At 42.1% G+C, this 23,291-nt stretch overlaps 1 protein-coding gene across 1 annotated transcript in view; it reads left to right on the top strand.

Annotated features, from left to right (window-relative positions):
* The window catches only part of LOC124613366 (acyl-CoA Delta-9 desaturase-like), a 158,836-nt gene that overhangs the window by 57,586 nt on the left and 77,959 nt on the right, over positions 1-23,291 (top strand). The window contains exon 3 of the mRNA XM_047142066.1: positions 19,367-19,497. Coding sequence (XP_046998022.1) covers positions 19,367-19,497 — 131 coding nt within the window. The remainder of the gene's footprint in view (positions 1-19,366; positions 19,498-23,291) is intronic.

Raw genomic sequence — 23,291 nt, 5'->3', positions numbered from 1 at the left:
TCCTGGGACATTCCAGTCCAGAAACGATAGTATTGCAACTAGGCTGAAGGATTCGATCTAATAATGAAACAATAGGTCTGCAAGCCAAACCTGGAATATCGATAACATAAATAGTTCCCTAACATTATCAGTCTCTGTGGGGCAATCACATTCAATTAGATTATTTATTTCTGGCTGTACTATACCTTTAAACATATGCAGCAACGCTTGTGGTTTCGTACCACATTTATAGCTGACACTATCAGCAAGATTTGCAGGCATATAACTTAGTAATATTACAATGACGTCATGACGTTAGCAGCATTAAAAATAGAATGGTATTATCTCGCTGCTGATCCGCAGGCCAATCTGAAATCTTCCCTCCTGAGAGCCTTGCGTATAAACACTTGCCGCTTAAGTACTTTGGGCGTAACTATATCGACAGCAGAGACGACATTGTTACATTTGATTCTTCATAGCTTTCAGAAATCCCTGTTCTTCTTTAAATGTTGTCTTCAGTGATATTTCAGAGGAAAGACAATTGTATCTTACCCACCAGTAGTGCGGTTCCCTCCCAACGATCGTAGTGGGTTTGATGATAGTCCGTACAACGGACGTAAAGATCGAATCCAGTTTTGTACTGCTCGCATTTGTCATCACAATCCAGTAATAGTAAAATTTTGACTTAACATGTGTACAATGCACTATACAATATGTAACTAAATTTCCTTTATAGAGTTTGAATCCAGGTCCCTTACAATAAAAAAAGTAAAAATGGGCTCTAAAATGCATATCTTGAGAGCTATGATCACTTGTTCATCTACGCTGCTGTGAAAAACAGTTCTTCTTCTGAACAAGCGCTCATTGCTCTTAAAGTATGAATTTATGAGCTCATGTTTACTAGACTTTTTTCTTGTTTTGGTGTAAAGAATCTGCCTTCAAAGTCTGTTCAAGGGAAATTAATTACACCCTGTAGCTGGAGGCCATAGTGTTAATGAATTACAACTGCAAATCAAATGTCATTTATTGCAAAAAATTAATAAAAGACTTTGTTTCTTAGATAGCTTAGAATATTATATTTTCATATTACAATGTTGCAAATGTGTTCAACATACAGTAACCAAGAATGACTCATTTATAATTAATTCGTTGATGTCACTGTCTAGAAGCATTAATGTACTTCCAGTACTTTTCATATTACTTTAATGGAGCGAAAAATAGAAACTTTTTGTATGTCTAGTAGTGCTCCCGCTCGAAGAACGCGGCTATGTATATTTCTTAGTTTTCCCTCTAGTTGGTTCTATAATGCGTTGTTCCACGCCGAGACAACTAAATATCGGGGACTGATGACCATAGATGTTAAGTCCCATAGTGCTCAGAGAGCCACAACTAAATATCGGAGTCAGAGATGAAGCCGAGATTTTTATGTATAAATTATGGAGAAAAATATTTCATGTACATGAAAGCTACACACAAGTTAAAAGTGAAAAAGAAAGCAGACGATGGTAATTAGACAGATGTTCATTTGTTGCAGAACTCTTGAACCAACCGAAATGACACTCGTACGTGCTTATTTTCAGTGACAGGAAAGTACTTGAATTTATCTGTGAACTGGAGATCTAGTCGACGCTCCAAAACGGAAGAATGAGTCTACACCGTGTGTCAGTAACTGTTTCAGGCCTCTCACGAAGTTTTTCCAAAGCACAGAAGTATTGTACGTCCGTCTCATCCCCAGTCCCCGGCGTAAGGAGCGAACATGGAAATCCCAAGTGCGACACCTCCGCTTGGGACGAAACATTGTTTTCAGTGAAAGCTTACTCGGCCTCGTTCCGTGTAACGGAACTCTCATGTTTTGTTGACTTCAGCACCGTTCAGCGTGACCTCCCGCTTCGCGCTGTACGTAGAGAGTGAAACGCTACGGATGGAAGACGGCACTTGCTACAGCTCCTGCGTCCCGCCGGGTGGCACCCTACACATTGAAACGTGTGGACAGAAATCCAGTACCACAAACAATCAACCAAATTTAAGGATTGCTGTTTATATTTCCAAGCGTGGAACGAAGCTGTAGTTTGGTTGACGACTGTTCATACAGTAGGCGAAGAACGATCCCGTATTGCTACCACCATTTTCGACAAACTAAATCAGTGCATTGTATTTCATTTATAGGCCACCATCATCTCATTTCTTTTTTTTTCGGGGTGGGGAATTCCGTACCTCGGTCGGCAAAAAAGAAACCTTTATCAGGGCTCCGTGGAAAAAAATTTCGTGCCGGTGTAAAAAATTGAAGCTTCTAAGCCAATGCTATCAAATGACACGACTATTTATGTCACAACTTTAATACTCGCAAACTCTCTTATCAAAGCCTATAGGGTTCTTCCGTAGGCGTCGGATCACGAAATGTTTAAAAAATGAAGGTTCCACAGTATAGCCACAGGAAAAAAATCCCAAAACTGTAAATCTGTAATTATATAACAGGAAAAAATTTCATTTCTCATCTGACTCTCTGTTCGTTCGTAAGTCTGTTAAGACCCCTTTCTCATTGGAAGGGTGGACGTATAACGTTGAAATTTATATCATATACTAAGGCTTACTATCCCTTGGCAGCGTAAAAAATTGATTCTTTTAAATCAACGCAGTCAAAAGACATGGCCATTTATGTAACATTTTTTTGATACTCGTAGACTCACACATAAAACCCTATAGGGTACTTCCCGTTGATGTACAATGATGAAATTTGACAAGAACTGATGTTTCACAATGTAATTAAAGTAAAAGATCCTAAAATTGTTAATTTGTAATTATACCACACGTAAAAGACACTTGTCATTCGTTGTTCGACGTCAAACTTGAAATTAAAACAGTAGTTCTGCATTGAGGCTGACTGCGTCGCAATGGTAAAGTCAGACATCATGCAAAGAATGACTTCATTGCTCGTATGACTCGTCTCGGAATTTCTCCATTCTTAGCCTGATGTTTGTCCTTGCAATTCCGGCCCAATCGTCCTGAATCGGGCACCACCGATTACTAAAATAATGGTCGCCTCATTCCTTTATTCGACTTTTATACTACTGTAAAAAATATCCTCGAAAATTCTGGAATCAATGGGGCCGATATGTTGCCAGTATCAATGTACATAATAGGCAAGAATAGCCTACATTCTCGATTCCCGGAATGGATGAACTTCCCATGTGCATAATTAAGTTTGTACGGAACCCTCCGTATGCTAGTCCTAATCTCACCTAGTCATTTTTTTTTTTTGTTCATACCGTCGTAACAAGATGTAGACTATTACGTGATTTTTACATCCACGGCTAAATTCGTACTCCTCATATCAGTGTGAAATATATAGCGAATGGTGCTTCCTGTTTTACCACAGACTAGGGTTTCTGCCCGTTCCAGAAAAGTAAATGAACGGGAAGCGTGATTGCTAACATGTGTCTGTGCGCTCTGCGGAAAGCCATATATCGGGGTCTGTCGTACATTCCTAAACTTTAGAGATGTAATTAACATCTTTAAGAGCCTTCTATTTCAGGTTTCTCAGCACTTCCAAAACACTCTTGCATGTGTCAGTCAAACGTGTGAACATTCGTCCTTTGTACTTCGTATGGCCCTCACACAACAGCAGTATTCTAGGATTCATTGCACGAGTGTTTTTAATCAACATCCTCCGCTGACTGAATGCAATTTGCTAATATTCTACCAGTAAGCCAATGCCAGTCGCCCGCTTTACCTATGACTGAGCCTATGTGATCATTCCATTTCATATCCCCACAAAGTCTTCCACCTACGCATTTTATGACATTACTGCTTACATTTGTGACTTGTGACTCTTTAACATTTTGGTCATTTCCGTGTTTTTTGGAGCTCATAATTTACATTTATAGGTGTTTAATATAAGTTTTCTATCTTTACGCCGCTTCTAAATCCTATCAAGATTCAACTGGATATTTGTGCAGCTTTTTTTCAGGTATCGTTTGATTATAAATAACTGCACCATCTGAAAAAGTTTAACGTAAGATAATTACTATACAGCATGGACAGCAGGTCTCCCAATAAATTTCCGTCGGGCACTCCTGGCGTTACGTCTACACCTGTGGTTAACACATTGGACTCGTATGTGGGTAAGACGACGCTACGATAGTTTCTTTGAGAGGACAAGGCTGATTTCCTTTCCCATTTCCTCTCAATTCCAGCTCTTGCTGACCTCGTCATCCACAGTACTTTAAATTCTGATACTCTTCGTAAGTGGAAGGACAGGGATTGGAATCTTCGTCTGGTTATCCAAGTTTTAGATTTGCCATAAGGGATAATTTGTTTTGCTCGATCATCTGTCGTCCCCCATTGAACATGTTCCGCAAATCATGAGCCGGCGAGTCACTCGTTTCTTTTTCCAGATAATAGTCCATTTGAGCTCTGGACGAGGCGAGAAGCTATTTAAATGGCTTTCTTCAAAGAACGTGCAAAGTCTGACTCGATGTCACGACATGTGCAGATTCTTACACATCCCAGTAACCATCCACCAAACATTGATTGGTTTTTTACAATGTTGCTGCTCCATACTTGAATTCTTATACGCAACAAGTAACACAGGCAATTTGTACGCCAGCTGAGTCAATAACTTTAGCTCAATAATGTTATTCATTCTTCACGATTTTTTCATACAGAGAGGCCGGCCGGAGTGGCTAGGCGCTACAGTCTGGAACCGCGTGACCGCTGCGGTCGCAGGTTCGAATCTTGCCTCGGGCATGGATGTGTGTGATGTCCTTAGGTTAGTTAGGTTTAAGTAGTTCTAAGTTGTAGGGGACTGATGACCACAGCAGTTAAGTCCCATAGTGCTCAGAGCCATTTGAACCATTTGAAGCCATACTGAGAATTTCACAAAGAAGTAATACTGACATCAAATATCGATTCTCCCATATTTGTTTTAACCATTTCTTAGTTTGGTGATGCACCTAACTGGCAACAAAATCGCTATTTTTGTTTAATTTTATTCCGTTTTTATCTCATTTTCTTCGATTTTGGTGTTATAAGAAACTCCAAAACACTTAGAAAAGTGTACTTCAACTTTACTAGCCATTTGCTCGTTTGAGTTTTGATTAAAGCATTGTTTGTAGCTTAATATCGGAAAGCAATTTCTCTTCTCTTTGCTTACTTGTTCTTCTAGTTCTTTTAAATCAAGTGTTGCGTGAAGCACTGAAGCCAATGTAAGAACTGCTGACTCCGCTGTTTGCAAGTTCCGTAGTTCTGTTGGTCTCACAGGAAATGTTCATAAATTCTTCGAGACATCTGCGCTACTGCTGCTGCACATTTTCCTTTGACAAAACTGCACGTGGTTAAGGGACGCCACTTCCAATTTGATCACTTAAACGTATACCTAACATAGATAGAGAAATATTTATACTAAATATTCCCTATGATTTTCATTGATGAGATTACGGCTCTGTATTTTATCAGATTTTCGGATGTAAATAAGCAGTCAACAGCATAATTTGTTCGCTGAAAAGGAAACTAACGACAAATGTCTATTTATTCAGAGAAAAGGTAGTACTAGTACAATGGTATGGGTATGCTTATTAAATTATTTCATAATACTTAATCTTCTATGTTGTTCTTGGGCTGCAGTAATTCTAATGAAAACATTTCTTGAATTTCTTTGGAACACTTCCTTTAAGGACAGTGCGTTAGCGTATCTTGCGTTTCTGAGAGAACACGTTTCTCAGCGGAGGAAAGTTCATAACGATTAGCAGTGCAGCAAATTACTTCTTAATTCACACCGCTGGAAAACAGCGAAGCTGTTTAGCAACTTTAAATCTTAATGCGTGTGGAGATGTCATAATGTTGATTAGGCGCCAAAGCAGACAATAGCGTTGGTTTTCATTTCTTCCCTGTTTATTACTACTCACTTCTCGCTTTCTCGCTTACGTAATGGGAAGCACTCTGCCTTACGGCGTCGCTGTCTAAGCGCGAAATCCTCCTAACTGATCCGTCACTAAACAGGAAAACTGTTTCTTCGTTCTGAATTAAATTTAATACTTCCAATTTGCCTGCCAGACATTTTGGAGATAGTTCTACAGTATCAAATTCACCACTACGGTCATCGGATGACAATGCTATCGCATTTGGTAAAGTGTGTAGATTGAGTTTGACAAATGCTACCAACTACCTCGAGAACTTTCAGACTTTTGAAATGAAACTTACTTCATTACTTGAGGGGAAATAATTGAAACATCGAGAGCATATTTTATTAAAATCCTTTGTCTTAGTGTTTCACGGTGACGCAACCTAACACCCAAAATGATATGATTCAGTCTAAAACTGGTCGTGGAAGCCTGCACTCTTATATAAAGAGAACAGATACATGTATCTCCTTATGTTTCGTGATGTTAACATTGCAGGGGGCAGATAATCGTATTTGGCTGAAACAGACCGCATACTATACAAATTGTTTACAGCCGTTTCACACTTTTTCCATGTCTTGGGGACAACCAAGAAGAGAATAAAATAGAAGTGGGACACAGTGCTTAGAAGGATTCAACCATACAGATTGTGCGAAATGAGAAAATGATTGATTTGTTTACCGAAGTGTTCAAAAATGTTCAAATGGCTCTGAGCACTATGGGACTTAACAGCTATGGTCATCAGTCCCTAAAACTTAGAACTATTTAAACCTAACTAGCGTAAAGACATCACACAGCAGCCAGTCATCACGAGGCAGAGAAAATGCCTGACCCCGCCGGGAATCGAAACCGGGAACCCGAGCGCGGGAAGCGAGAACGCTACCACACGACCACGAGCTGCAGACTACCGAAGTGTAACCAGCAAACCATTATACAGAGACTACTTAAGCTGCGACTAGGTTAACATATTTCTCGTATGCCTCAATGTTAACCACTTTTCAGATTCTCGTAAGATCTCAGAAAACCTTTTCTTCTTGCATGGTTGCTGCCAACAGCCAGCAACACGACGAGTACCAAGGTCTTTAATTAAGATAATGGGAAACGAGTAGTTCGCGGTCAAAGCTGCGTCCGAGCAACTAAGATCATTATATGAACTTCAAATGTATTTCTCTAGATCCTTGTTGCAGATTACATCATGTGCACCTGAAGAGGATTGCTATAGACCCACGTAGCTATATATCGACAGGTGTTATCGTGAGGTTTCACGTCGGGTTTTCTAACTCTATATGTTCAGTCCGTCGTTTCTTTTTACGTCAACATCTCAACACAGTACAAACCGACAATTTTCGGATAAAACCTGAATTAAACACTGACGATTTCAATTTTGTTATAAATACTGTTTATTCTTAAATAACAGACGGCAGGATAGCTACTGTATGTAGAACAAAAATATTCCGTAGATTACTATTCTGTTTATATATTGTCACTCATTTTCTAGTCAGCTGACCGTTTCTGGCTTTTGGGCATACGCAGACAAAGAATCGAAATGAGATAACGCCCGATACGAACGTAACACACCTAATGAACGGGTAACGCGATTACGATCTTAACTGACCAATGGTGCTTGGAAAGCTGCTGTAGTCTATTCTTACTTTGATAGTTTACTGTAGCATGTACGGTAGTTTTACAGCTGTTTCTGCTCCCACTACAGTCAGTAAATCAAGGATATAACGCTATTTTAGCCGGCAGCTGGGCATATTAGAGAGCTTTTGGTACCTTGGCAGAATCTGATTCTGTCTGTTAGTCGTTCCCCGCTTATACGTTGAATAAGCTCAGCATTTATTGATAAGGAAGTCTGTCATTTGGGATATCTCTTAAGTTCATTGCTCGCTTCGCTGTCTACTATTTCATTATGAAAGATGCTACTGTAGCCTAGAATCCACAATAAATCGGTTCCTATTCCTACTTGCTTATTTGTAACGACTTTTTTAAAATAATGTCTATAACTTTAGGCGACTCACTTTTGTTCCTTTTTGGTTTTTAAAAACTCTGTAGTGCATGAAGGGAACAGGTCAATATCAACATACTGCTTCACGTGGAGGACATGCTGCATGTTACAGCTTCCCTAACTGCGATGTCAGCCGCGTAACAGAGTGTTGTCTCCTTAGGTAGAGAATATAGGGCTTGATAATTTTCTGCAGTGTTGTATATTGCACATCCTACATTCCACTGTCGATGGCCTTGGATCCATCCTTACAACTCTTTATCGAATCCAGGAAAATAGCATTTGGAGAATCTTTATGTTGTACGATATTATCAAAGAATAGTGTATTTTTTCTCGGAAGTTTATTGCAGCTAGGAATTCTAAAAATATTTTATTTTCATACAAGGTCCACCATTCAAGAGGTTTCGTAATCATTGGCTTTCTCCTATTTCCAGGAAAAATATATTTATTATGCCATTGATCAGAGGGTGTCCTGCCTGCGAGATTCGCTTCAGTTCCCTTCTGATTATCAGTGGTGGTTACTCTGCCACAACAAGGAGAGCATTGGTGTCGATGTATTTACCATAGATAAAAACTCATCGTATTCCTTTTCAAGCTAATGATGTATAAAATGGCTCTGAGCACTATGGGACTCAACTGCTGTGGTCATCAGTCCCCTAGAACTTAGAACTACTTAAACCTAACTAACCTAAGGACATCACACATATCCATGCCCGAGGCAGGATTCGAACCTGCGACCGTAGCAGTCGCACGGTTCCGGACTGAGCACCTAGAACCGCGAGACCACCGCGGCCGGCGCTAATGATGTATAGATGATAACTAAATGGCCAAATAAACAAAAATTTTTGTTATTCACTTTAAGACATAAAAGCATACAAATTATGATAGCTAAATTATCCAGGTAAATGCTCTTTCCCAGTGTAGGGAGGTGAGCCCAACGCCAGAAATGTCGTCACAGCTTACTAACTTCCGAATCTAACCCGCCTCTAGCCTCCCACAGTTTCCCCAACGCAGTTCATCCAGTAAATAGTGACGCAATACCGTTCCTCCGACTAGCCTACTGCAGTTACTTCTTTCCACTTTTACAGACTCATCTGCTTTCCAGTTATCAATGGTGCTGTCGTTTGTTACGTACAGGTGATGTAAGAGAATCGTAGCTGTTTTAAGTGTGGCAGTTCTGTGTAGCACTTTTGCACCAACAATATACTTTACTTCCGCATCAGTCGCCCAGTGTTTTCACAAGATATTGTTATTATTGCGAGTAGTTTATGTTCCTATAAACATAAAACTTGTACGTACTATCACTCAAGTCTCCTTGTTTTTATTTCATTTTTATTTTACAGTAATTAATCTTCCAGTTTATTTCATATACATTACTTTCCTCTTTACTGTTTTCATTATCTCGTAGAGAATTAATTAGCATTGCTACAAAAATAGAGACAGCATCGAAACTCATTAACGTAAAATTACTGGACTGATGAATAAGAAATATGAAAATACTGTGTTTTAACACAGCCAATGCGCTGAGTAATAGGCATTTACTGTGACCGTAAAACCGAGAGTATACGAAGTGCAGTTCTTCCTGGTGTCACTACACTCAGGAGAAAGCAAATCCGAGCTGCTTAATTATCTTCTTCAGAACTCACAGAAAACAGTCGAGAAAATTAACTAACGGTGAAAGGACCCACAGGCAATAGCGGAAAACAGTTTGTAACAGTTCTCCTTTTCCGAGAATGAATGACTGCGCAGATTACTGTTGACAATCGTTTCGGCACTATTATTAAGCGTTGGGTGCATGAGTGCTTAGATCCGCAGAAATGCAGGAGAGACGTTTATAAGACCCCTACCTTAATATAAATGAAAAATTTTAGTATTAAAACAGTATTATCTATTTATAATGGGTTTGTTGAGAAAATGAATAAGAAAATATTTATCCTGATACCGTGACCGCTTTTTTAGTGTGATATTAAATACAGTTCTATTAATTACAATTGCCCTGAGTTCAATTTGGAAAATGTTTCACTATTAACTAAATTGGTGACCACATAGAGTACACTTTAATGAGCCAATAAGGGTTAATGCATGGTCTAGGAGTGCCAGCACTATAGCTCAGCGTGATCGGTCAAAGAACTGAGTGAAGTATTCAACGATGATGCTGAAGGGGTTTCATGTGACGTCCACCCACACCAAATACGAGAACAAGGACGAAAAAAATAAAGGGAAAAAAAGAAGGGTAGTGTCTTTGACTAGTAGTCAAAAGTCCAGGGTCTTGTGTTCGAAGCCAGTGAGTGCTTAAATCTTGAATCAAAATTATCAGCAATGGCAGCTGTAGACTTCCGGCGTAAGAAGACATCCTCGTTCTGCCAGCGTCTATGTCAAAGAGGGCGGAGGAATGGACAGAGGTTCAGAGCACTCTCTTGACTCCGGGGGTGAGAAACTGCCCTTAGAAAGTGGAAGAATCCGCAATGACGTATAACTTGAGGATGCGGAAGTCAACGGAAAACACTGAATTAAAGGCGCATTCTGCGTATTCACAGGATATGTGGCGTGTAATTGATAAATTGCCAGATTGATCTCTCCATTGGCAAAAGATTCAGGATTAGTCTCTTATTCGGATCTTTGGCGGGGTATTGTGAAGGAGGTGCTGACCACGAGAAAAATATTGAATTACCAAAGAATGGGTAACGCCCTACGAGTTGGGGAGTGGAATGTAAGAAATTTGAAAGTGGTAGAGAAGCCAAAATATCTGAAAAGGAAAATACAAAGGATCAATTTAGACAATGTTGGGTTCAATGAAGTAAAATGGAAAGAAGATAAGGATTTCTGGTCAGATGAATAGAAGGACTGAATGGGTCACTGTGAATTTTATAGCGACAAGGTTGTTGTCAGAATCGACGGCAGACCTACGCCAACTACTGTGGTTCAGGTATAGATGATGATGATGATGATGAGGTAGAGAAAGTATATGACGGTAGTGAACAGATATTTCAGTGTGTGAAGGGAGATGATAATCTAACAATCACGGAGGTTGAAACGCTGTAGTAGGGGGAAGCAATAGAAGATAGAGTTACTGGAGAATAGTAGGAATGAGAGAAGCTTAAGACTAATTGAGTTCTGCAGAACCTTTCAGTCAGTAACAGCGAATACGCTGTTAAAAATCACAAGAGGAGGATTTATACCCGACAAACGCCCTGAGACACGGAAATATTCCAGAAAGATGCCGAGGCAGAGGTTCCAAAATTGGGCATTACATTGTAAGGTGTACCCAGGAGCAAATACAGATTCAGAACACAATTTAGTAATGATGAAGGCTAGACTGATGTTTAAAAGAGTTGTCTAGAAAAATAAATTTGGAAAGAAGTGAGAAACTGAAGCAATGACGAAAGATGAGATGCGTTGAAATTCTGTAAGGCTGTAGATACTACGGAAATGAATACCTCTGTAGGAAGAATTGAAAGCCATTTTCACTAGAGAGTCACAGAAATGGAAACACCTCAGCTCATCACAACGAGACTGCCACGATGAACAAAATGAGTGACTGTTGCAAAACATTTTCAAGCAAACATCAGTCCAGCTTAGAAAGTGACATCGGCTCTTACTAGGTTTTCTTTTCTTCAACAGGATAACCACAGCATTTATGATAAGACTTTTTAATATCTGCATTGTGAAATTGTTTTTGTAATGCCATATAGCCTGTTGATGAGGTATACCCTCGAAACACGTCGCACGATAAATAAATAATACATTAGTTAACAAATTTTGTGACTGGTAGCGGTAATTTAAAAAAAAAAAAACCTTCACCTCTGTAGGAAGTTCAGTTGAAGTGGAATAGACGTATATAAAAAGAGCAATCACAGAAGTTGGACAGATAAACATAGATACAAGGAAGGTAACTGTGATGAAACCTTCGCTGACACAAGAAATACTTCAATCGACCGACAAAACACATAAACACAACCATGTAAGTCGCTTAGGAATGGAATACACAGGAAGTGCAAAGGAGCCAAGGTGAACTGACTGCAGGAAAAATGAGACGACATTGAAAAAGAAATGATCAACGGAACCAGCACACAGGAAAGCATTCAACATACAGTCAAAACTGCCTTGGGTGGAATTAGATTCGAGGTTGTCAATAGTCCCTGTCCGTCAGTACACGGAGTTTATCTGGTCTTGGTCTCGCTGTGATCGCTGCTTCACGTTTTCACTTCACTATCACAACAGTCAACTTTGGCAGCCTTATAACGGCTGAAATATGCCTGATGGATCTGCTATTCAGGTGACGTCCAATTATTAGTCCACTGAACCCTGCTGACGGACTCATTCCATTGTTGCTGCTTTTCTATTGGTAAAACAACACTATCCGCCTCCTGTTATACTGGCGAGTCCGCCTTTCGTAACATCTAGTGGTTAATTCCGCATTGCTTAGGGACGTCCGGATACTTTTGATCAAGCAGTGCAATCACGGTTCGCCCCGGACACGGAAGTGCGTGTAATCTCAATATCTGTGCGACGTATCACATAGCGGGTCCCTATGGCGGGTACCCACAATATGGACGTGACGTAATGTGTTTATATTGATCGTCTTGCCCAACCAGCAAACGACGGACAAATCGACGGGGAGTGCAAGATCTCAAGACAGCAAAAGCGTGACACCAATAACTGTTCCGTACGCGGTGGCGGTAGGAGTCTTGTCCTTCCAATGCTACAGATTTGTATAACTCATTTGTTCGGGACTGGGATAATCCAAGGCAAAACTGGAAAATAAAATACTCTACTGGCCATTAAAATTGCTACACCAAGAATAAATGCAGATGTTAAACGGGTATTCATTGGACAAATATATTATACTAGAACTGACATTTGATAACATTTTCATACAGTTTGGGTGCATAGATCCTGAGAAATCAGTACACAGAACAGCCACCTCTGGCCGTAATAACGGCCTTGATACGCCTGGGCATTGAGTCAAACAGAGCTTGGATGGCGTGTAGGGGTACTGCTGCACATGCAGCTTCAACACAATACCACAGATCATCAAAAGTAGTGACTGGCGTATTGTGACGAGCCAGTTGCTCGGCCACCATTGACCAGACGTTTTCAATTGGTGGGAGATCTGGAGAATGTGCTGGCCAGAACAGCAGTCGAACATTTTCTGTATCCAGAAAGGCCCGTACAGGACCTGCAACATGCGGTCGTGCATTATCCTGCTGAAATGTTAGGTTTCGGAGGGATCGAATGAAGGGTAGAGCCACGGGTCGTAACACATCTGAAATGTAACGTCCACCGTTCAAAGTTCCATCAATGCGAACAAGAGGTGACCGCGACGTGTAACCAATGGCACTCCATACCATTACGCCTGGTGATATGCCAGTATGGCGATGACGAATACACGCTTCCAATGTGCGTTCACCGCGATGTCGCCAAACACGGATGCGACCATCATGATGCTGTAAACAGAACCTGGATTCATCCGAAAAAATGACGTTTTGCCATTCGTGCACCCACGTTCGTCGTTGAGTACACCATCGCAGGCGCTCCTGTCTGTGATGCAGCGTCAAGGGCAACCGCAGCCATGGTCGCCAAGCTGATAGCCCATGCTGCTGCAAGCGTCGTCGAACTGTTCGTGCAGATGGTTGTTGTCTTGCAAACGTCCCCATCTGTTGACTCAGGGATCGAGACGTGGCTGCACGATTCGTTAGAGCCATGCGGATAAGATGCCTGTCATCTCGACTGCTAGTGGTACGAGGACGTTAGGATCCAGCACGGCGTTCCGTATTACCCTCCTGAAATCACCGATTCCATATTCTGCTAACAGTCATTGGGCCTCGACCAACGCGAGCAGCAATGTCGCGGTACGATAAACCGGAATCGCGATAGGCTACAATCCGACCATTATCAAAGCCGGAAACGTGGTGGTACGCATTTCTCCTCCTTACACGTGGCATCACAACAACGTTTCACCAGGCAACGACGGTCAACTGCCGTTTGTGTATGCCAACTCGGTTGGAAACTTTCTTCATGTCAGCACGTTGTAGGTATCGCCACCGGCGCCAGCCTTGTGTGAATGATCTGAATAGCTAACCATTTGCATATCACAGCATCTTCCTCCTGTCGGTTACATTTCGCATCTGTAGCACGTCATCTTCGTGGTGTATGTATAGAAACAGCAAAGACATTACTATGCCTAATACGGCGTAATAACACATTAACTTTCAAAACAGTTTCCAGTCATCCCAGAATGGATTAATACAATAGATTAATGCTAGTGCTGTATTGTTTTCAAGCGAATGTCATACTATTATGCATGCAAAATAGTGGCAAGTTATAGCAACAATGATGGAGATGAATAACGATCACGCACCCTTCTTTAACATAGCCCAGAAAGGCTTAATAACATTGAGGCGGCCAGGGCAGATGTGACCAGGACAAATGTGACAATTAATTCTCGTGCTCACAGAACCGGTCCTAGAAGACGTCTGAACAGATGTCTGAACAGATGCCCCGGCGTCTTGGAACACAGCGTCACCATGGGGAGAGAAATATTAAACCTTGGGATGGACCCGATCATCCAAAATGGTCAACTAATCTATGGCAGCAATACGACTTCGCAGAGTACCCTTGTGGCACATGGAATACCACGATATGGCTGCCCAAATTATCACCGAACCCCCACCATGTTTCACTTCTGAGAGAAGCTGGAAGCAGCTTGCAACAACACTCATCCGATGGAATGACTGTCTTCTGTTGGATTCGGCACCACGTTTTCCTGTTACCAGTATTTGCATCACTGACGAGTGGTTCTGAAAGTCCAGTTCGCCTTGCGATTTCCAGCTTATTGCTGTTTTGGTACTGACAGGGCTCGATAGTGCTATATTAAGTTCTGCAGTGACTTTTACAGCTATCGTCTTGTATTTCGTCACAATCCTCTTCAGTTACCGTCTGTAACGACCACTCAACACACTCTTTCGTCGGTGTTGTTACGTAGTGGATGATTCCGCTTTGCACGCACGAGGTATAAATCTACGATACGCTGTTTCATGAATCACCAAACACTTCAGCTATCTTTGTTACCAAAGCACTCACCATAGAGCTTCAACAAACTGCCCATCTTCGAAGTCACTTAGCTCTGAGACAGTGCATTCACACCTTCACAAAGCACTATTCTGACTACGATTGACACTTGCGACGTGCGAGGACATTGCGCAGGTACCGTTCGTCGTCAGGTGCAATAACGCAACCCGCAGGCTAGGCTGGCATCTGAATTTATGTTCAAGCATGTATATCTCGCGGTGTTCCATATTTTTTCCGAAACCTGTACCTATTGCAGGAGCGTATCTTGACTTCTCCAAAGTGATCCAAGGAAAAAGGCATACTGTTCGGTTTGGGTACTGCTTAACACCTCTTCTTTCCAGGAAAAGTTGACAGACCGAAGTGGCAATACTTTTCGTAGAATATACACAACTGGCCATTAAAATTGCTACACCATGAAGATGACGTGCTACAGACGCAAAATTTAACCGACAGGAAGAAGAAGTTGTGATATGCAAATGATTAGCTTTTCAGAGCATTCACACAAGTTTGGCGCCGGTGGCGACACCTACAAAGTGCTGACATGAGGAAAGTTTCCACCCGATTTCTCATACACAGACAACAGTTTACCGGCGTTGCCTGGTGAAACGTTGTTGTGATGCCTCGTGTAAGGGGGAGAAATGCATACAATCACGTTTTCGACTTTGATAAAGGTCGGATTGTAGCTTATCGCGATTGCGGTTTATCGTATCGCGACATTGCTGCTCCCGTTGGTCGACATCCAATGACTGTTAGCAGAATATGGAATCGCTGGGTTCAGGAGGGTAATACGGGACGCTGTGCTGGATCCCAACGGCTTCGTATCACTAGCAGTCGAGATGACAGGCATCTTATCCGCATGGCTGTAACGGCTCGTGCAGCCATGTCTCGATCCCTGAGTGAACAGATGGGGATGTTTGCAAGACAACAACCATCTGCACGAACAGTTCGACGACGTTTGCCGCAGCATGGACTATCAGCTCGAAGACCATGGCTGCGGTTACCCTTGACGCTGCATCACAGACAGGAGCGCCTGCATTGGTGTACTCAACGATGAACCTGGGTGCACGAATGGCTAAACGTCATTTTTTCGGATGAATCCAGGTTCTGTTTATAGCATCATGATGGTCGCATACGTGTTTGGCGACATCGCGGTGAACGCACGTTGGAAGCGTGTATTCGTAATCGCCATACTGGCGTATCACCCGGCGTTATGGTATGGGGTGCCATTGATTACACGTCTCCGTCGCCTCTTGTTCGCATTGACGGAACTTTGAACAGTGGACGTTACATTTCAGATGTGTTATGACCCGTGGCTCTACCCTTCATTCGATCTCTGCGAAACCCTACATTTCAGCAGGATAATGCACTACCGCATGTTACAGGTCCTGTTCGGCCCTTTCTGGATACAGAAAATGTTCGACTTCTGCCCTGGCCAGCACATTCTCCAGATCTCTCACCAATTGAAAACGTCTGGTCAATGGTGGCCGAGCAACTGGCTCGCCACAATACGCCAGTCACTACTCTTGATGAACTGTGGTATCGTGTTGAAGCTGCATAGGCAGCTGTATCTGTACACGCTATCCAAGCTCTGTTTGACTCAATGCCCAGGCGTATCAAGCCGTTATTACAGCCAGAGGTGGTTGTTCTGCGTACTGATTTCTCTGGATCTATGCACCCAAATTGCGTGAAAATGTAATCACATGTCAGTTCTAGTATTATATATTTGTCCAAGAATACCCGTTTATCATCTGCATTTCTTCTTGGTGTAGCAATTTTAGTGACCAGTAGTGTAATTTTTAGCAGCAGTTTTGGAAGGCGCACTCTGGAACAATAAGTTGCTGCTTATTGGCGTCTGTTAACAATCTACTTTACCTAACAAATATATCTCTGCATGTGAAAGAGTTCAGGTTCGTACAATGACTTTGTTTTAACGGAAATTAGCAAGGTCGTAATCTATACGTAGCGACACACAAAAATAAGGGAAAAATTATCAACTCTTGGCCGACGTCACATCGAACATAAAACTAAAATGCAAATTCGCACACCCATTAATTACCGAACTTTCTAAATTAATTTTGAACATCGAGTGCTGTGTTTTTTCTAATTCTTGAGAGTCTCATCACAGTTTAACGCTTCATGCGCAGTTACCGACTGTAGTAATGATACTAACAGCGGACGTCAGCTCTTCGTAATTATTGGTAACTACCAAGCCTGGGGGCGTTTGTCCCCTTCCCTCCCAAATCATTTTTGTTTTATTGTAAGAACGATGACAAACAGCACTTTAAAATGCTTGCTGGTAAACCCATGAGCTTTCGCAATCAGCCACTCTAGCGGTAATAACTCTCTAAGAACGTTAAAAAAATTAATTTTAACCAACTAGACATTCATTTTTTTCTTATAGCGAATGTAATAGTCTGAAGTGACAGTATGAAAAAAAATAGAAAAAAAATTTCCCTCGGCTTCGTTTTCCTACGTAGGGAGGGTTGAAAGATATGGGATTATTCATATGTACCTCCAGGATTTCAGAAAACAACAGGGCAGAAACTATAAGACACAGAAAGTAGACACATATCAGTGGAGAGAGCATCTCTCCAAGTTTGTAACTAACATCACAGGTGTTCAACTTCGACACCTTTTATGGTGCGGTGAACGACAGCACATGCGTGCAGATCATTGACACGAAATCTCTGGAAATGTGAGACAGCAGCATGGCTTGCAAATCTGTTCATTAGGTTGCCTATCTACAGGCGCATACTAATTCAATATGAAAATCTGTCTACGATGTTCCACGTACAGGTGCAATCTGAAATTATAAGAATTCAGCAAACCATAAGCAGGCTTCCCTTTACTAGTTGGACATTGGCACATACCAATAACATGCAGCAAATTTCCACTGGTTCTTTCATAACCTATCATATGAGAGGTACCTCTCAACGCTAGTGTAAGTGTTAAGAGATTTCGTGTTATATGGTATAAAACCAGAATAGATTCCACAGATAGCGCAACAAGTACCATGCTGTAAATAACGTTTCGTATAAACTGCGTGCTCCATACCACAAATGTATTTTGATAGAGAGATACACTGAAGCTCCAAAAACAGGCTTAGGCATGCGCATTCAAATACAGAGATATGTAAACAGATAGAATACGGCGCTGCGGTCGGGAACGCCTATATAAGATAAAAAGTATCTTGTGTAGTTGTGGGATCGGCTACTGCTGCAAGAATGGCAAGTTATCAAGATTTAAGTGAGTTTGAACGTGGTGTTATAGGGGGCGCACGGGCGATGGGAACATCATCTCCCAGAGAGCGCTGAAGTGGGGATTTTCCCGCACGACCATTTCACGAGTGTACCGTGACTATCAGAAATCTGGTAAAACATCAAATCTCCGACATCACTGCGGCCGTAAAAAGATCCGCCAAGAACTGGACCAACGATGAAGAGAGAGAATCGTTCAACGTGACAGAAATGCAACACTTCAGCAAATTGCCGCAGATTTAAATGCTGGGCCATCAACAAGTCTCAGCGTGCGAGCCGTTTAACGAAACATCTTCGATATGGGCTTTCAGAGCCAAGGCCCACTCATGTACCCTTGATGACTGCATGATATAAAGCTTTGCACCTCTCCTGGGCCCGTCCGTACCAACATTGGGCTATTAATGACTGGAAACATGTTGCCTGCTCAGACGAGTCTCGTTTCAAACTGTATCGAATGGATGGACGTATACAGGTGTGGAGAAAACCTCATGAATCGATGGACTCTGCATGCCAGCAGCGGACTTTTCAAGCTGGTGGAGTCTCTGTAATGGTGTGAGGCGTGTGCAGTTGGAGTGACTCCTGATACGCCTAGACACGACTCTGACAGGTGACACTTAAGTAAGCATCCTGTCTGATCACCTGTATCTATTCATGTCCATTGTGCATTCCGACGGACTTTGGCAGTTCCAGCAAGACAAAGCGACACCCCACACGTGCAGAATTACTACAGAGTGGCTCCAGGAACACTCTTCTGAGTTGAAATACTTCCACTGGCCACCAAACTCCCCAGACACGAACATTATAGAGCATATGTGGGATGCTTTGCAACGTGCTGTTCAGAAGACATTCCACTCCCTCGTACTCTTACGGATTTATGAACAGACCTGCAGGATTCATGGTGTCAGTTCCCTCCAGCATTACTTCAGACATTAGTCGACTCCATGCCACGTCGTTTGCGGCACTTCAGCGTGCTCTCGGGGGCTCTACACGATATTAGGCAAGTGTACCTGTTTCTTTGGCTCTTCAGTGTATAAGGATGCACTGCCACTCTGACACTTTTCCCCCATTACTCTTGATGCATGTCAGGTTTGTAGCGCTGTGATTACACACTGGAGCTGGCAGACGAGCTAACAGTTAGGGCGTGTGTGGTGTTGCAGCTATCCTGGTGGGCGTGGTGTCGGGCCTCGGTGTAACTATAGGCGCCCACCGGCTGTACACGCACCGCAGCTTCCGCGCCACGTGGGGAGTGCGTCTGGCGCTCGTCACCCTACACACCATCGCTGGGCAGGTAAGTCCGCTGCCTGCCGCCTGCAGCCTGATACTCCATCAGTACGCCGCACGACTTCGCACTTTAGTCTGTTCATCATAAGAATAAACACAAAAGCGATGATGCGTCAGCAGCCACAGCTCTCGTACTCTGATGTTGTTCCGCTCTTGGAACCAGCTCCGACTTATTTATTAAATATGTTATTACTATGTCACTGTAAATCAAGCTTTAAGACATTCTGATGTATTAACAGCAATCAAAGTATTTCTTAATCATACTTTAGCCACGTAATTTTTATTTCAAAGATCTTGTACAGTCACAGTCACCTTAAGCGCTGCTTGTGCTCCGATTGTCTCACTTCAGATGCACCGCGAAAATGGATTATTCTGCTTCCTGTTTCGTACTGAAACAAACGTGGGGATCACCGTTAATGACTAGAAACAACTAGTTCTTAATGTTTTTCACAACATGGCAGAGAAAAATCAGGTCTGACGTTTTTCGAGAGACACTATGTAATTAATATAAGCAATTAATTATATTCTTGGCTTAATCAGTAGCGTCGTAGATTGATAATCGAGCGGGCTGGTGGGCTACGGTGCCAAACTCGTTGTGGTATACAATTACTTTCTGTTAGGTTTGAATGCCTAAATCATTTAAATATAAAATTTATCAAATATGTAAGAACTAACTCATACTCTACTGTGGTGTGTGTACTGTAAGACCTTCGGTACACACACCATCAGCTTATTTGACTTGTCGCTCTAACGAAGTAGGCGAGTGTCAGCAATATGTCTCGTGGTCTTATCGTGGCGTGTTTATCTTGTGCCGTTGGGTCAGACGATAGAAATGCCACTTGCACCCTTAGAGTAGCAGACTGACGGTGACCAACTTTAAACAGAACTTGATTAATTTTCACACACATTTATTAAAATAGTAACAAGCATAAAAATTACTTAACTTGGTTCTGAATGCTATTTACAATTGACCATCTGAAGTTCCTTTGGTATTGGCACGTTAATCTTATTCTCACATATATCTCTGATATGTGACAAAGTGTCTATACATTTCTCTTTATGGCTATGTACAGGATTATGATAATCTTATTAGGCGCAGACTGAAACTTGACTGTAGACTGATACAGACAAATGCAGACTGGTACAGACAGGTGCAGATAAATGCAGACTAATGCAGACTGACTAATCGGAGGTCTGTACACTGGTTATAATACCTCACGCGTTCATGTATCACTGCGCGAGTGGGATCCGCGACGAGAAGGGGTTCTACATTAGCAGCAATCTCATTGGCTGCGTTACATATTAATACGCGGATCGGCGGAAGCAGAATTTGGTCCGTCTCTTAGGCAGCGCCATCTCGTAGTGCGGAGACAGACGAGCGCTGCGCCTGCGCTGTTGTGCTTAGCGGGGCGCGCTCCAGTGGGAAAGTCGTGTACGCGCTGACTACACAGAACTATGTACACAACATCTACCATCATTTATTTTTAAGAAAAATAAACGTCTTCTAGTCTCTAATTACATATCTCACGCCGAATTCTGGTTTTCATTGAAAAAACACATTCTTAAATATCGATGCACTATAAAAGATTATTAAATATTTTGAAGTTAGTAAAACATTACATAATTAAATTTTATCAAGAAAAATGAAAAATCTAATACTCTTTGTCTGAATATGCCATTGTTATATAGGACAGATGTGGTCTCACACGAGCCAGAGCTATAAGCGATGTAGGAACTTGAAAAACAATAATTTTCACAGCGTCGAGCACACTGTACAAATGATGCATTTTTACAGTTGTCACCTTAACACTGCAATCTAAACGCAATAGAATTAATCAGGAGCAAAGTTATGTTGCGACAAATAACAAGAACTTAGGTTTCCAAATTTACAGAAACTAAATTACGAATCTTTCTGACACGTCACTGCCGTACGATGGCAAAATGCAGAACAGCACGTCATAAAAGAGGAGGACGAAATGTGGATTTCTTAGTGGATTGAAATTGTATTTGCTGATCGCCTCGTTACCAAGATAGCAGCACTGAAATGTACCGTATTCCTCGGAATTCGATATGTTAGAATTTCAGAGGTTGCCAGATGACTGACTGTAATACCTTCAGTGGCTTCAATATTTAAGTGGTGATATCCCAGCAACGCGCTTTTACGCCGCACATAGCTCGTGCAGAAAAATTACCCTTTTTAAAGTCAGGAATGTTCATACCTCTTCTCTTTAATTGCAGTACTATGCTAGCTAAGATCGCGTAAGAAGCGTATGGTCTGAGTTTTACCATTATTTCCTTCTATTCAAAAATTAAATGACATTCGAGGCTATATTGTTTTCTGCAAGTCTCTTTTTGCGTCTTTACTACAACTGTTCACACCACTGCAGGTTAGTTGGAGTATGTGGGTGGTCAGTGCTTTCCAAGTTAAATGCTGTTGACCTGTATTTCCCCCAAGTCGATGTACACGTAACGCACGGCGTAAAACGTATCCTCATTATCGAACTTGACTCTACTCCAGACGGCTTGGCTTCTGCTTCACTTGAAACTAAATCCAACGAAGTTGCAGAAAACGCGGAAGAATACATAGTGTGATGTTGCATAAGGTTTATCCTTATGATGAACGGAGTATAGTGCAACAGGCCCGTCCTGCAGCGAGCAGCGGCTGCAGTACTGCCCCGATACTGCTGCACTCTTCGACGATCCATTCCAGACACTAAACTTGCTACAACGTCCAATCAAGCACCACGAACATTAAAAAAGTGCCCACAACCTAACATCGCACATACCAATCTTAAGACTTTTGAATGACATAAAATTTCACGCTACTGATGTTACGAGTTACTTCAAGAAGGAGGACAGGTACGACTGTACAGTTTACAATCCTTCGTGTGACCATGTCTATGATTATACACCAAACTTCTCAGCAGTTCATTAGTTTCTTAGTTAGTTCAGTGTTCCGTACATCATATTCACGACAAACGTAATACACTGAGGTGACAAAAGTCATGAGATACCCACTAATATGGTGCCAGACCTCCTTTTGCTCGACGTAGGACAGCAGCCCCACGTGGCATCAACTCAGCAATACTGCAGAAATACTGAGCCATGCTGTCTCTATAACCGTCCACAACTCCGAAAGTGTTTCCAGTGCCTGGGAACATGAAGTCCATGAATGGCTCCAAATGATCTCCTAGTCAATGTTTGGTTTTGTTGGACCAGAGGACCTAGTCCATTCCACTCAAAAACAGCCCACACCATTATGGATCCACCACCAGCTTGCACAGTTACTTATTGACAACTTGGGTCCATAGCTTTGTAGGGTCTTCGCCACAATCGAACCCTATCATCAGCGCTTACCGACTGAAATCGCAACTCATCTGACCAGCCCACGGTTTCCCAGTCGTCTGTGGTCCAACCATCAAGGTTACGAGCCCATTATTGGCGCTGCAGACGATATCGTGCTGTTAGCAAGGGCACTCTCGCCCCATATTCATTTCTGTGGTTACTTCACACAACGTTGCTTGTGTGTTAGCACTGACAACTGTACGCAAACGCCGCTGCTCTCGGTCGTTAAGTGAAGATCGTGTAGCACTGTGTTATCCGTGGTGAGAGGTAATGTGTGAAATTTGGTACTCTCGGCAAATCTTGGCTCTGTGGATCTCAGAATATTGCATTCCCTAAAGATTTCCGAAACGGAATCTGCAGTGTCTAGCGCCAATTAACACTCCGGGATCAAAGTCTGTTGATACCAGTCGTACCACCATAATCACTTCGGAAACTTTTTGACATGAGTCACCTGAG

This window comes from Schistocerca americana, chromosome 4, assembly GCF_021461395.2.
Source record: "Schistocerca americana isolate TAMUIC-IGC-003095 chromosome 4, iqSchAmer2.1, whole genome shotgun sequence".
Classification (NCBI taxonomy): domain Eukaryota; kingdom Metazoa; phylum Arthropoda; class Insecta; order Orthoptera; family Acrididae; genus Schistocerca; species Schistocerca americana.
This window is presented reverse-complemented; position numbering and strand designations above follow the sequence as displayed.